At 38.6% G+C, this 14,710-nt stretch overlaps 1 protein-coding gene across 2 annotated transcripts in view; it reads left to right on the top strand.

Annotated features, from left to right (window-relative positions):
- The window catches only part of GREB1 (growth regulating estrogen receptor binding 1), a 147,822-nt gene that overhangs the window by 122,118 nt on the left and 10,994 nt on the right, over nt 1-14,710 (top strand). For both annotated transcript variants that reach the window (XM_043987596.1, XM_043987595.1), the window contains exons 26-29: nt 4,915-5,119; nt 6,730-6,904; nt 9,693-9,911; nt 14,158-14,293. In XM_043987596.1, coding sequence (XP_043843531.1) covers nt 4,915-5,119; nt 6,730-6,904; nt 9,693-9,911; nt 14,158-14,293 — 735 coding nt within the window. The remainder of the gene's footprint in view (nt 1-4,914; nt 5,120-6,729; nt 6,905-9,692; nt 9,912-14,157; nt 14,294-14,710) is intronic.

Raw genomic sequence — 14,710 nt, 5'->3', positions numbered from 1 at the left:
GAAGGAAAAGTGCAACAAAGCTATCTTAGAGAAACCTATAACATTTCGCAATGATACTTTCTGTAAAGAATGTTGACTTCCTTTGATGCTTCTCCATAGCACCCAGGTGACACAGTAATTGACATCCATGCTGGCAGAGTACAGGATCCTACTAAGCTGGAAAATCTTCAGGCAAGGCAGCCAGGTTGTACATTGCTGGACTTGGAATCAGACAGACCTGAATTTAAATCTGGCCTCAGACACTTTCTAGCTGTGTGACCCTGGGCAAAATCATCTAACCTCTGTCTGCCTTGGTTTCCTCATCAGTAAAATGGGGATAATATACTAGCTGTGTGACCCTGGGCAAGTCACTTAACCCCAATTGCCTCAGTAAAAAAAATGGGGATAATAACAGCATCCACCTCCCAGGGTTATTGTAAGACTCCAATGAGATAACACATGTACAGGACTTAGCAAACCTTAAAAACCCTATATAAGTATCAAATCTTAAATATCAGTCTGGTGGTTGTGGTCAGCAACCCAAATATCATCCTAGCCATTTCAGAGGAGGCTGGCTACCAGGAGAGGCATTTCTTTTTCCTTTGGCCATTGTCGCTCATTAAAACCATTCAGTCAGGTGCAGAGTGTCTGGGATCTGAATTGGTGCAAAGAGAATGAAGTCTTGTACCAATGAACTCTTGTAACCTTGAAGCATTGGGGTAAATGCAGATATCTATCTATCTATCTATCTATCTATCTATCTATCTATCTATCTATCTATCTATCTATCTATCTATCTATCTATCTATATCAGAAAAAGGAGCCTTATTTGTTCCCTTCTTTGTTGTGTAGGTATTCATCTTTGTATGCCCAGTGCCTGGAATATAGAAAGTACTTCATAATCATATATTGATTGGATATTTTTGTTTTTTTCCTTTTCTTTTTCATTGTTCTGCACTAACCTTTTTTGGAGGCTTTCTCATGATGGGGGGTGTGTGTGTGTGTGATAACAGGATTCTTGAAAAACTATGTCAGCAGAGTAGATCCTACCAAGCTGGAAAAAGGTTTGTCTATGTGTGTGTCCCTTAAGGATCAGTCTAGCTAAGTTCAGATGGACTCCCTAGAAGGCTGCTGATTTCTTTTTATATTAGCAACTCCTGAAATGTCTACTAAGGCAGGGAGGAGTTGTGATCAGCATCAGTAGAGGGTGAAAGTTCAGATCTTTAATTAATTCAACTATATTCTTGTGGATATTTTGAGGTTTGGTCATCAGAGAGGAGAATTAGACCCATTCTCCTAACTCTTTACTAGTGTTCCAAATCAGTATTATGATGTTCACTTACTTGCAGAGTTGGTCAGCTTTTTGGTTCCTTTAGAAAATAGCTTGTAGCATTCCATGTGGGAAATCACAAGAGAAGCCTCCTTAAGATCATCAACATTATTGTGTGCCCAGGGTTTGGCTTCCAGATTATGAAATAGATGTAGTTTTTGTTCATAATGTAATGGAAAAGTATTTTTTTAGGAATCACTGTGGGCCAACACTAAAAAAAGCAAAACAGTCCCTGATTTTAAGAGACTTCTAATTGGAGAAGACTATATAGGAGGTAGTGAGTAGCATATGCCTTCTCAAGAAGAGAATACTGATGAAGAGGGAAATGAACAGAACCAAGGGAATGTTGTATACAGTAACAGCAATATTGTTTTAAGAACAACTTTGAATAAGTCCTTTTGATTATTAGAAATACCCAAATTAACTACAAAGGGCATATGACAGAAGATACTATCTGCATCTAGAGAAAGAACTGATAAATAGAAGTATGTATAGAATGATTTTACATATATATATGTGTGTGTGTGTATATATACATACATATACACATATACACGTGTGTATGTGTCTGATGGTACCCATCTCTATGTTGGGGTGGAAGGGAAGAAAAGGGAAAAAAAGGAAAAAGAATTTATATGATAACTTTATTATATATTTAAATGGGATAGCAAGTTGTATATAATATATTTGTAGTTCATGTGCAATCATTTTAAAATATACTATATTATGGAAATGCTTATTTTATCCCATAAATTGAAATTTTATTTTTAAAAAGAAGAGTACTAACAGGAACCACTGAGGCTGTCTATAACACTTTTTTATGGAGTAGAATTTAGTATAGAGTTAGTCCATCTTGGTCTTAATCATATTTTCTATGTGACCTTGGACAAATCACTTTGTCCCTTTGAGCCTCAGTTTCTTCATCCCTAAAATAAGAGGGTTGAGTTAAATGGCCTCTAAAGTTCCTTCTAACTCCCAGTCTATGAGCCTTGTGGCCCAATTTGCCATCTGCTATTTTGGCTATCCACCTCACATCTAACCCCAGTGGTGACCTGTCCATCCTTGAAACTCCTTGTTCTTATTGTCTGTATCACACATTTGGTATAGATATATACTACTTTATGATGTTTCTTTCATTTGCTCTCTTGTATTGTTATTTAACTCTTTTTTAAGTCATAAAAGTATTTTTTTTTTTTAGTGAGGCAATTGGGGTTAAGTGACATGCCCAGGGTCACACAGCTAGTAAGTGTTAAGTGTCTAAGGCCAGATTTGAACTCGGGTACTCCTGACTCCAGGGCTGATGCTCTATCCACTGTGCCATCTAGCTGCCCCCATAGAAGTATTTTATTATTTACATGTAAAGATAGTTTTCAATATTTGTTTCCATAAGCTTTTTTTCCTGTAAGATTTTTAGTTGCAAATTTTTCTCCCTCACTTCTTTTCCTTCCCCCTCCCCAAGACAGAAAGTAATCTGATTTAGGTTATATATGTACAATCACATTAAACATATTTATGCATTAGTCATGTTGTGTAGGAAGAATCAGAACAAAAGGGGAAAACCTTAAAGAAGAAAAAAAAAACATGAAAAAAAGTAGAAACAATATGGTTCAATCTGCATTCAGAATCTACAGTTCTTTTTTCTGGATGTGGAGAACATTTTCCATCATGAGTCTTTTGGAACTGTCTTGGATCATTATATTGCTGAGAAGAGTTATTAAGTCAATCACAGTTGCTGTTACTATGTACAATGTTCTCCTGGTTCTGCTCACTTCACTCAGCATCAGTCCACTTAAGTCTTTCCAGGTTTTTTGAAATCTGCCTGCTCATCATTTCTTACAGCACAAAAGTATCCTATTACATTCATATACCAGAACTTGTTCAGCCATTTTCCAATTGATGGGCATTCCCTCAATTTCCTATTCTTTGCCACCACAAAGAGATGCTACAAATATTTACATACATGTGGGTCTTTTTCCATTTTTATGATCTTTTTCAGATATAGACCTAGTAGTGGTATTACTGGGTCAAATGGTATGCACAGTTTCATAGCCCTTTGGGCATAGTTACAAACTGCTCTCCAGAATGGTAGGATCATTTCACAATTTTACCAACAATGCATTAGTGTTCCAATTTTCCCACAGCTTCTCCAACATTTATTATTTTCCTTTTTTGTCATATTAGTCAATCTGATAGGTGTGAGGTAGTACCTCAGAGTTGTTTTAATTTGAATTTCTCTAATCAGTTATTTATCTCTTGTATCATGAATCTTAATAAGAAAGGTAACATGGAATAACAGTTAGCTGATGAACTTTAGAGTCAGGATTCAAGTCCCACTTTTGATGCATACCTCCTCTGTGACCTTGGTATGGTCACTTAACTTCTCAGCTCCCCAGGCTACTGTCTACTGTTTACTGTCTACTTCATTGGTACAGGAAGTTTGCTCATAGGAGAACTCTCTACGAAAAATTTATCATGGATCTGCACCCTGCATTGTATAATGTGTATAATTATACATCTGTAAAATGAGATAGTTGAATTAAATGAATTGTAAAATTCTTTCCAACTCTGTATCCTGTGATCCTCTATCCTTCAGTTTGGGTTTCTTGCTTTTTAGTTGCTTCAAACTTTGGACAGTTAAGAGTGTGGCTTCCTTTGAAAAGACAGAGCTCAAGATTTCTATAACCTACAGCTTAACTCACATTGTCTCCTCTCCCCTACCCCCATCACCTATCTGATGCCTTACATAGAGTGTACTGTTCAATAGAGTACATTGAGTATATTGAGTATATCTACTCAATTGAGTAAATTGAGTATATCTACTCAGAATGGACCATGGACCCGTTGGTTCTTACTCTGATTTGAGATGGAATTTTTAGGCAAGCTTCGATGGGGTGCTTATCTTTTTGGATGTTTCGGTTAATTATTAACCAAGTAAAGTAATTTACTGAAGTAAACAAAAAAAAGCACTTGCTTATAAATGGGCCTTGTAGCATAGGACTCAAGATATATTTTGAGAATTTGTAATATTTGTGGTATTTACATAAGAAATGAGTGTTTATTAAAAAATATGTTTAGTAATAACCTATCTGCAACACTATAGCAGGCACTATGTGGCAGATGAAGGAAATAGCAGACATAGCCCTATGCTTAAGGAGTTTCTAGTCTAGTTGGAGATACAAGCTATACATAGAAGTAGAAAAGAGTACATGCTTAAGTCCATACATGAAGGAAATAGTACCTTATAGTAGGAAGTATACTTAACAGTTATCTCATCCAGCCTCATTTTATAACTGCAGAAACTGAGGTGCAGAAATTTTGTGTGACTTATCCAAGGCCTCACAACTAATTAGAAGCACAGATGGGACTAGAATCCATAAGTCAACTTCTAGTTCAATGCTTTTTTCTATGTCATATTGCCTTGGACACATAATGAGTGAATGTGTTTCTACGTGTTTATACCTATTTAATTATGCACTTAAGAAAGAGAGTAGATTGTTACGGCTTACATCTGTCCAAGCAGAATGGGACCAGTTAGTGCTTAGGACATATTAAGCTTCTATCTTAGATTTGAATAATCTGGTAAAAATAATTCCTGTACTTTACAGAGCCAAGAATTTATAAAAAGTCCTACTTTCACTCCAACCACGGGTCGTCATGAACATGGGCTCTTTAACCTATATCATGCAATGGATGGTGCTAGTCATTTGCATGTGTTAGTTGTCAAAGAGTATGAAATGGCAATATATAAGAAGTATTGGCCCAACCACATTATGCTGGTTCTCCCAAGTATCTTCAACAGTGCTGGAGTTGGTAAGTAGAAAGAGGATAATATTTTATATGCAGTAAAATTCCATAGAAAGAAGAGGGAGACTTAAAATATTAGGGTTAGGAGAGAATAGTTGGAAGTTTCATACCAAGTCATTTACTCTTGTCTTTGGGAACTCTATCTCTATTCCCTAGTTCTTTGTTACCTTATGGGCATTTCAAACTTTGTAGCTGGTTTAACTGATTATGTTAACAATAATAGTAATAGTAATAAATGCTATCTAGAATTAATAAGATTTAAAGAATTGTGTATGTGTATGTATGTATATGTATGTATGTAGAGGGACTGCTAGGTGATGCAGTGGATAGAGTGTTGGCCTGGAGTCAGGAAGACCTGAGTTCAAATCTGGCCTCAGATACTCACTAGCAGTGTGACCCTGGGCAAGGCACTTAACCCTCTTTGCCTCAGTTTCCTCATCCGTAAAATCATCTGGAGAAGGAAATGGCAAACCACTCTAGTATTTGCCAAGAAAACTCCAAATGGAGTCATGTAGAATCAATCATGACAGAAACTAACAAATATACACACATGTATATGTTATATGTGTGTATGTACATATATGTACATGTCTATATTGTATGTGTATTTGTATATAAATACATGTATAAAGAACCTGTATTCTTTAAGGATTACAAAGTATTTTTCTTACAACAGCTCTGTAAGGGAGATGGAATAAGTATAACCCCCATTTTATAAATGAGAAAAATTAGGGTAAGAGTTATGTGACTTCCCTAAGCCCACTTAGCCAGTAAGTGATACCTGAGACAGAAGGAAATAACAGAATCAGAAACTCTTCCCATGAACTATCTTATAGAATGCTAGAATCAATGTCACAGAACATCAAAAGGAATACCAGAAGTTATCTAGACCAACCCGTACCTGAAAGGAATCCTCATTATAACATGTCTACCAAGTAGTGTTACAGCCTCTGCTTGAACACCTCCAGTAAGACCTTACCACCAATTAAGGTAGCCCATTTTACCTTTGGATAACTGTAGTTGACATCTGGCTGAAATTTGCCCATTGATGGCCTCCAGTGTCGGAAAAGACATCAAAAGCTATCTAGTCCAACCCATAAGCAAGCAAAAATCCCCGCTATGACATCTTAAAACACTTATTCACCTTGTTTTTGCTCGAAGGCTTCCAGTAAAAGGGAAGTCACTGTGAAGCAGCCCATTTTTAGTTTGCTGTGTTAGAAACATTTTTAAAAAAATTGTATTGGCCTCTCCCAAGGAAATAACAGATCAATTAGAAAAAGTAGCTGTACAGGGGCAACTAAGTGGTATGGTGGATAGAACAACTGGACCTGGAGTCAGGAGGATCTGAGTTCAAATCTGTCTCAACTAGCTGTGTGGCCCTGGGCAAGTCACTTAACCCCAATTGCACTCCCCCCTGCCAAGAAATAGCTGTACATGTGGGAGAATGGTATGGTGTAGGAGAACTTATAGTAGATTTTTTTTTTCATGAGAAAGGGCTTCAAATCAGAGGAACCACTGAGAGGTGATTTCCATCTATAGAAATGCCATATGTAAAAATATATAAATGATGATGTATAACTGACGTGAATTGTAAATTTTGTGGATTTTGGTTTCAGGTGCAGCCCATTTCCTAATAAAGGAGCTATCCTACCATAACCTGGAACTGGAACGGAACAGGCAAGAGGAGTTGGGCATAAAACCTCAAGATATCTGGCCTTTCATTGTCATTGCCGATGACTCGTGCGTTATGTGGAATATGGTGGATGTCGATAGTGGGGGAGAAAGGCGGAGGTATAAACAGTCAACATTTATAGTTGCTTATAAAATGGATCTTGTTTTTAAAGTACAAATTTAGAGAGATTAATTTTTATTTGTTTTCTGGAAAAATTCTTATCTACCCTTTGAAGAAGGTAAATGCTTTTCTGTTTTTGAAAATTTCCCTTGTATATTAAGATGTTAATGTCTTAAAGCAGGGTCTGTGTATTAATTTCTACTACACACACACACATATATATTGTTTTGGTCCCTGGTAGACAACAGATGTTAGCCTCTTTACCTAGTCTTTATACATTAAAGTTCCTTTAGCAGTGAATACTATTAAAAAGAATAGTTCAGGGGCAGCTAGGTGGCACAGTGGATAAAGCACCAGCCCTGGATTCAGGAGGACCTGAATTCAAAATCTGGCCTCAGACACTTGACACTTACTAGCTGTGTGACCCTGGGCAAGTCACTTAACCCTCATTGCCCCGCCCCCCCCCCCACCTCTGCCCCAAAAGAATAGTTCTAAGGAAGTTTTTTTTTCCATGTTCCTGTTGATTGATCTCTCCCAAAATAATACTTTTCAAACTTGGCTTCAATTAGCTTTAACACTGTCAGTATTCCAAAGAATAATTCATATTTCAGCCACTAAGGTTAACAGAGTATTTAAAAATAGGATATAAACCATGCTATTATTATTATTATTATTATTATTGTCATTATTATTGTTATTCCCATTTTACAAATGAGAAAACCTAATACTTCAAGAGCTTAAATGGTTGAGCAAGGTTACATAACTAGTAAGTGTCAGAGCAAAGATTCAAATCCATGTTCTTCTGGTTCCAAGTTCAATATTCTTTCCACTACAACTTGAATTAAAGAAGGTTTATTGTTTGTGTTACAGTTAGGGAGAAGACAGCTAAGCTTTTGTCCAGCCATCAGGCATCAATTTAAATAATAGAATTTCACACCTCAAGAGGCAGCATGGTATAATTGATAGAAAGCCTAGCCTTGGAGTGGGGAAAACCTGAGTTCCAGTCCCACTTTGACATATAGTGGTGACAGGACTCTGAGCAGGTCACAACCCTTCTGTATTCTAGGCAGCTCCCTAAAAGTGGCAGGGAAGACTGCATTGGTCAAGAGTTTTTCATCTGAGAATTCTTTAAACCTATCTGTAGTCCTTATTCCTATTGCAGAGCTAAAAGGGAATGTCAAGATTACAGAGTCCAAACTTCTCATTTGATTGATGAGAAAAACAGAGGCTCAGAGACTGCACAAAATTACCCAGGGTCACAGGGAGGGTGAATAGCAGAGTCTAGACTCTAGTCTAGAAGCTGTTTCAAACTTTTTGTCCAGTTGCTTTGACCATTCTGGAGTCAGTTTGGTATAGGATCATGAACACTGGATTTAGAGTCAGAAGACCTGAATTTGAAATTTGGCTTTTTTGGTATGAACTTTATAACTTTGGGCAAGTCCCTTTACCTTGTTGATTCTATGTTTCCTCACAGGCAAAACAGGGCTAATAGTACTTATACTGCTCATTTTGCAAAGGTGCTAGAAGGAAAGCTCTTGGTAAACCCTAAAGAACCATACAAGTTTAAGCAATTATAATCAGACCAGGATACCTTCACCTAGATTTTCTTTACTGTATCTTGCTTCATCCACATTTTCAAGCCAGTTAAACTGAAGTACTTTCTGCTCCCAATATGCATCCTGAGCTCTATACCCACCCCTTCCTTAACAACAGCAGTCTGCACTCTCAGTTAGGTAGCTCAGTGGATAGAGTGCTGGGCCTCCTGTCAGGAAGACCTGCATTCAAATTCAACCTCACTTATTAGCTGTTTTGGGTGACCCTGTGTAAATCATTTAACTGGTGTCTGCCTCAGTTTCCCCAACTGTAAAATGCAGATAATAATAAAACCACTTTCTAATGGTTATCGTGAAGACAAAATGAGATACTATTTATAAAGCACTGATCATATTGCCTGGTGTGTAGCTGATGCTTTATGAATGCTAGCTGCCATTCTTCTTGTTCTTGTTCTTGTTCTTGTTCTTGTTCTTGTTCTTGTTCTTGTTCTTGTTCTTGTTCTTGTTCTTGTTCTTGTTCTTGTTCTTGTTCTTGTTCTTGTTCTTGTCCCTTCTTCTTCTTCTTCTCCCTCCTCCCTCCTCCTTCCTCCTTCCTCTTTCTTCTTCATCCTTTGAAGCTTATCTCAAAGGCCACCTCTTCCATGAAACCCTTCCTGATCCGACAGTCAGCAATGACTTCCCCTTTAGATATCATACAACTCTGTTCTCTACCTCGCCAAGACACTTGTCAAGCAATATTGGATTATTGTGCTTACATCTTATTCCCCTACCAGACTATGAGTGCTACACTAGATTGTATGTTCCTTGAGAGCAGGAGCTGTTTCATCCCTTTTATATGTATCTCCTGCACCTCGCCCAGGATGTGACACATAGTAGGTGCTTAATAAATGCTTGTTGATTAAGGGTAAAGATTACACCTCATCAAAACCTTTTTCTCTCTCCCAGTACCCAACACAGTGCCCTTGTGTGCAGTAAATATTTAATGTTATTTTGATTTGGTTTTCAAGTCCAACAGTGAATCCATTTTTGTAAAGTTTCATGACTATAAAAACAAATAAAAGTCCAGTGGAATCTGCTGTAGTGGTTTTTGATCAGTATTTGTTTGAAGTGGGAGATCTTTAACCTCCTGGGCTATTTTGGTCCAGTGCTGATGTAGGCAGCAGAATTAAAAGGATTATGCTTTTGTTTGCATGTTGGTCCAAATAAAGCTTTTTCTTCTCTTCCTTCCTTGCAGTGATTACACCTGGTCTGAAAGGAATGTTTCTTTGAAACACATTCTGCAGCATATTGAGGCAGCCCCAAACATCACTCATTATGCCCTAATTGGGATGCGGAAATGGTCAAGTAAAACTCGGAGTGGGGAGGTCCAGGAACCTTTCTCCCGCTGTCATATCCATGACTTTATTATCCTCAATGTGGATCTAACACAGAATGTGCAGTATAACCAGAATCGGTGAGTTACAGACGAAAGAGAAAGCCAGATATCAGCTTTAACCTGTCCTTGGTGGTCTCTGCTTTTCTTTAATTGGTATCCACTTGTCAATTCACTGATAATGGTACCAATGACCTGAGGTGTATGTTATTGGCCTCAGGGATTGAGGAATCTATAGGAATCTGAGCAGGAAGGTATTTTAGAGATGATTTAATCCATCCAGTTGTCTTGTTTTAGAGATGAGGACACTGAAGCCAAAAGGTATGTGTAATGTGGCAGCTCTGGGCTTTGAAACATGAACCAGGCCCTTCTAACACAATCTATCACTTTTTTCTTCCACACTAAGATAATGTCCTTTTTTTCTTTCAATTTCCAGAACCAATTTAACTTTAGAGACAATATTATTTAATCCCATAAATATGCTGCCAGGTTAAAAACTGAAGGAAGAAAATAAACATTTACTAAGCCCCCACTGTATAAAAGGTATTATGTTAATCTTTGGGGACACTCTGGGATCACTCCAGGCCTCTGATCATTTCAACGGCTCCCTACTGCTTACCATATAAAGCCCAAACTCCTTAGGGATTTATTCAAGCCCTTCCACAAAGGCTTGTCTTCCTAATTTTCCAGTCTCTACTATTTTCTCCACTATTTTAAACTGAATGGGGTGAACACACACACACACACACACACTCACACAAAGAGGCATAAAAGAACTAACCTAATGGGGGGAAGATGAGGGACATGGGCAAAGAATAAACCTTACTCTCATCAAAGTTGGCTCAAAGAGGAAATAACAAACACACTCAGTTGGATATAGAATTCTATCTTACCCCATAAGGAAGTTTTAAAAAAAGGGCAGTGATAATAGAAGGGGGAGGGGGAACCGATACAAGGATATTGGGGTGATCATAAGTAAAAAAATTGTGGGAAGGGAGAGGGTGGGGGTTCAAAGTGAGAGGGATAAACAGGTAAAAAATATCATGGAGAGAAATAAACAGTTAGTCATCATAATTATAAATGTGAATGGGATGAACTCACCAATTAAACAGAAGCAGATAGCAGAATGGATTAAAAACCAAAATCCTACAATATGTTGGTTACAAGAAAGACATTTGAAGCAGAGAGATATACACAGGGTAAACATAAGGGGATAGAACAGAATCTATTATGCTTCAGCTAAAACAAAGGAAGCAGGAGAAGAAATTATGATTTCAGATAAAGCAAAACAAAAATAGATCTAGTTAAAAGAGATGAAGAAGCAAACTATATCTTGCTGAAAGGTACCATAGACAATGAAGTCATATCAATACATAACATATATGCACCAAATGATATAGCATCTTTGGGTGAGGCAATGAGGGTTAAGTTACTTGCCCAGGGTCACACAGATAGTAAATGTCAAGTGTTTGAAGCTGGATTTGAACTCAGGTCCTCCTGAATGCAGGACCAGTGCTTTATTCACTGTGCCACCTAGCTGCCCCGCATCTTAATTTTTGAAAGAGAAGTTGAATAGCTACAGGAGGAAATATGTAATAAAACTATCCTAGTGGGGAACCTTAACATTTCCCTCTCAGAACTGGATAAATCTAACCAAAAAATAAACAGGAAAGAAGTTAAGGAAATGAATGAAACTCTTGAAAAGTTAGATATGATAGATCTCTGGAGAAAACTGAATGGTAATAGAAAGGAATATACCTTCTTCTTAGCAGTACATGGGACACACACAAAAATAGACCATGTATTAGGGCATAAAAACCTTAGAACCAGATGCAGAAACGCAGAAATTACAAATACATCCTTTTCAGATCATAATGCAATAAAAATTATATTCAATAATGGACAACTGAGAGATTAAAAATCAATTGGAAATTAAATAATCTGATCCTAAAAAACAAGTGGGTCAAAGAACAAATCATAGAAACCATTGATGATTTCATTAAAGAAAATTACAATGATGAGACAACATATCAAAATTTATGAGATGCAGCCAAAGAAGTACTTAAGGGAAAATTTATATCCCTAACTTCTTACATCAATAAAATAGCAAAAAAGCAGATCAATGATTTGGGCATGCAACTAAAAAAAGTAGAAAATAAATTAAAAGTCCCCAACTAAACATCAAATTATTTTCAGTCATGTATTTCTAAAGGGAAACTATACTCAGAACTGTCCTCAGATGAGCCAGATTTTCCCATCTCTACACCTTTGCTATCACTATTTCTTATATATGGAATGTAGTCGCCCTTCCCATCTCTCTGCCTTTTGATATGCAGTCCTTACTGTGAGGTTCTGTTGTAGTAGAGAGAGTGGTGGCCTTGGGATCAGAAGACTGAGGTTTGAATCCTGGCTTTGAGATTTACCAGCTGTATAAGTCACTTCTTTCTTTAGGCATTAGATTATCCATTGATAAATTGAGATGGTTGAGCTAGATGCTCTCTAAGGTACTTTCTAGCCCTTAATTATGTCATGCTGTGATATTAAACTCCAGCTCAAGTGCCAGCTTCTCCTGGAGTCCTTCCCACACCCCCTTCCCTCAGCAATGGCTGTGGGGGTTGGGCTAGAAGCAGGTCTGGTAGTCTAGGGGACATTGCTATTCCCAAGGCTTTTGGGCATAGGATCATGGGCTGTCTCTATCAAGGTCTTAGAGCATATGATGGACAATGTCATGATGGTGCTTTGATCTGCCACATGCTACCTCTTCTATCTCCTTTAGGGTACTTTGCTGCTTCAGGCAGGCTGACTCACCTGTCCTGCAAGTGTTAGTTGGTAGAGATGGCTGGCCATTTCTTCAAAGGAGTTCCTACCTTGGATGATATCTGTGAGGGCTGGGTTAGAAGCAGGACTGGTGGTTGAGGGTTGGGGGTACTGCCATTCTCAGTTGGACACTTCTAGATATCTGCTAATAGAGCATGAACCCTTTGAAAGCAAGGGCTGTCTTTTCTTTCGTTCTTTCTTCTTTCCTTCCTTCCTTCCTTCCTTCCTTCCTTCCTTCCTTCCTTCCTTCCTTCCTTCCTTCCTTCCTTCCTTCCTTCCTTCCTTCCTTCCTTCCTTCCTTCCTTCCTTCCTCCCTTCCTTCCTTCCTCCCTTCCTCCCTTCCTCCCTTCCTCCCTTCCTCCCTTCCTCCCTTCCTCCCTTCCTCCCTTCCTCCCTTCCTCCCTTCCTCCCTTCCTCCCTTCCTCCCTTCCTCCCTTCCTTCCTTCCTCCCTCCCTCCCTCCCTCCCTTCCTCCCTCCCTCCCTCCCTCCCTTCCTCCCTTCCTTCCTTCCTCCCTCCCTCCCTTCCTTCCTTCCTCCCTTCCTCCCTTCCTTCCTCCCTTCCTTCCTTCCTCCCTTCCTCCCTCCCTCCCTTCCTTCCTCCCTTCCTCCCTTCCTCCCTCCCTCCTTTCTTTCTTTCTTTTTTGGTGAGGCAGTGGGGGTTAAGTGACTTTCCCAGGGTCACACAGCTAGTAAGTGCCAAGTGTCTGAGGCTGGATTTGAACTCAGGTCCTCCTGAATCCAGGGCTGGTGCATTACCCATTGCACCACCTAGCTGCCCCAGGCTGTCTTTGCTATTTGCATCTTTACAGTGGTTTTATAAGGATATCTTATATAAATTTTTTCATGGCGACTTCTATCTTAATTTCCTTCTATGATCTCAGTACCACATGATTTAGCACCAAATGATGTGGAATTATTTTTACTTTTTAATCCAGATCTATGATTATAATGGTTTGGGGAACTCAGTGTGGAAACACTCCCTTGCTAAGAGACTTTCCTGGAGTGCTGAGATGATAAGTCCCTCGCCCATTGTCCCACAGCTATTACATGAAAGACATGGGCCTCAAAAACAAGGGCCACCATGATGATGCTTCTCATTCATTTTGCTGTTTGACCATTTCTTTTATACCAGTCTTTTCTCTTCAGCTTGTTAGTAGAGGGAATGACTCCTGCCTCCAAGGAGCTTACAGGTCAGCACATACCTGTATGACAAGGCTGCTTAGCCTTTCATCACTGGCTATATCATTTGTTAAATAGAATTAATATTTACACTACCTTCATCATAGAGTTGTAGTGAGAAAAACCCTACATAGATCTTAAAATGTATAAAAATGAGTTTTGTGTTATCTGTGTCTAGCATGGCACTGAGCACATATTAGATTTCCCATAAACATATATATACAAATACATTTATATGTGTGTTATGTATATATGTATAAATAGATAGTTCATTGATTGAATGCTATTTAATTACAAGGGGACTGATTGAATTTCTTTCCTTCTGATTAGATTCACCTGTGATGATGTTGACTTCAACCTGCGAGTGCACAGTGCTGGCCTCCTTTTGTGCCGATTTAATCACTTCAGTGTCATGAAGAAGCAAATTGCAGTTGGTGGCCACAGGTCCTTCCACATTAAATCCAAAGTGAGTGAGGAAATGGCTGCTGTGTGGGTATTTCTTTCTCTAGGAGTTGGTCAGAGTGCATTGGGAAGAGCCCTGTACACAACGTCTAGCTTTGCCACCTACTTCATGTGTCACTTAAACTTCTTGGAGCATCACTGCCCTTATTTGTAAAATCGTGATTATAATATCCACCCTGGGGGCAGCTAGGTGGTGCAGTGGATAAAGCACCAGCCCTGGATTCAGGAGGACCTGAGTTCAAATCTGGTCTCAGACACTTGACATTTACTAAGCTGTGTGACCTTGGGCAAGTCACTTAACACTCATTGCCCAGCAAAAAACAAAAACCAAACAAATAATATCCACCCTGCCCATTTCACAAAGCTGTTAGGATCAAGTGGATGATACATGTGATGACATTGGAAGAATATTAATTTGTCA

Source organism: Dromiciops gliroides, chromosome 2 (assembly GCF_019393635.1).
Source record: "Dromiciops gliroides isolate mDroGli1 chromosome 2, mDroGli1.pri, whole genome shotgun sequence".
Lineage (NCBI taxonomy): Eukaryota > Metazoa > Chordata > Mammalia > Microbiotheria > Microbiotheriidae > Dromiciops > Dromiciops gliroides.
The sequence above is the reverse complement of the archived record's forward strand: the minus strand, read 5'-3'. Positions and strand labels throughout refer to the sequence as shown.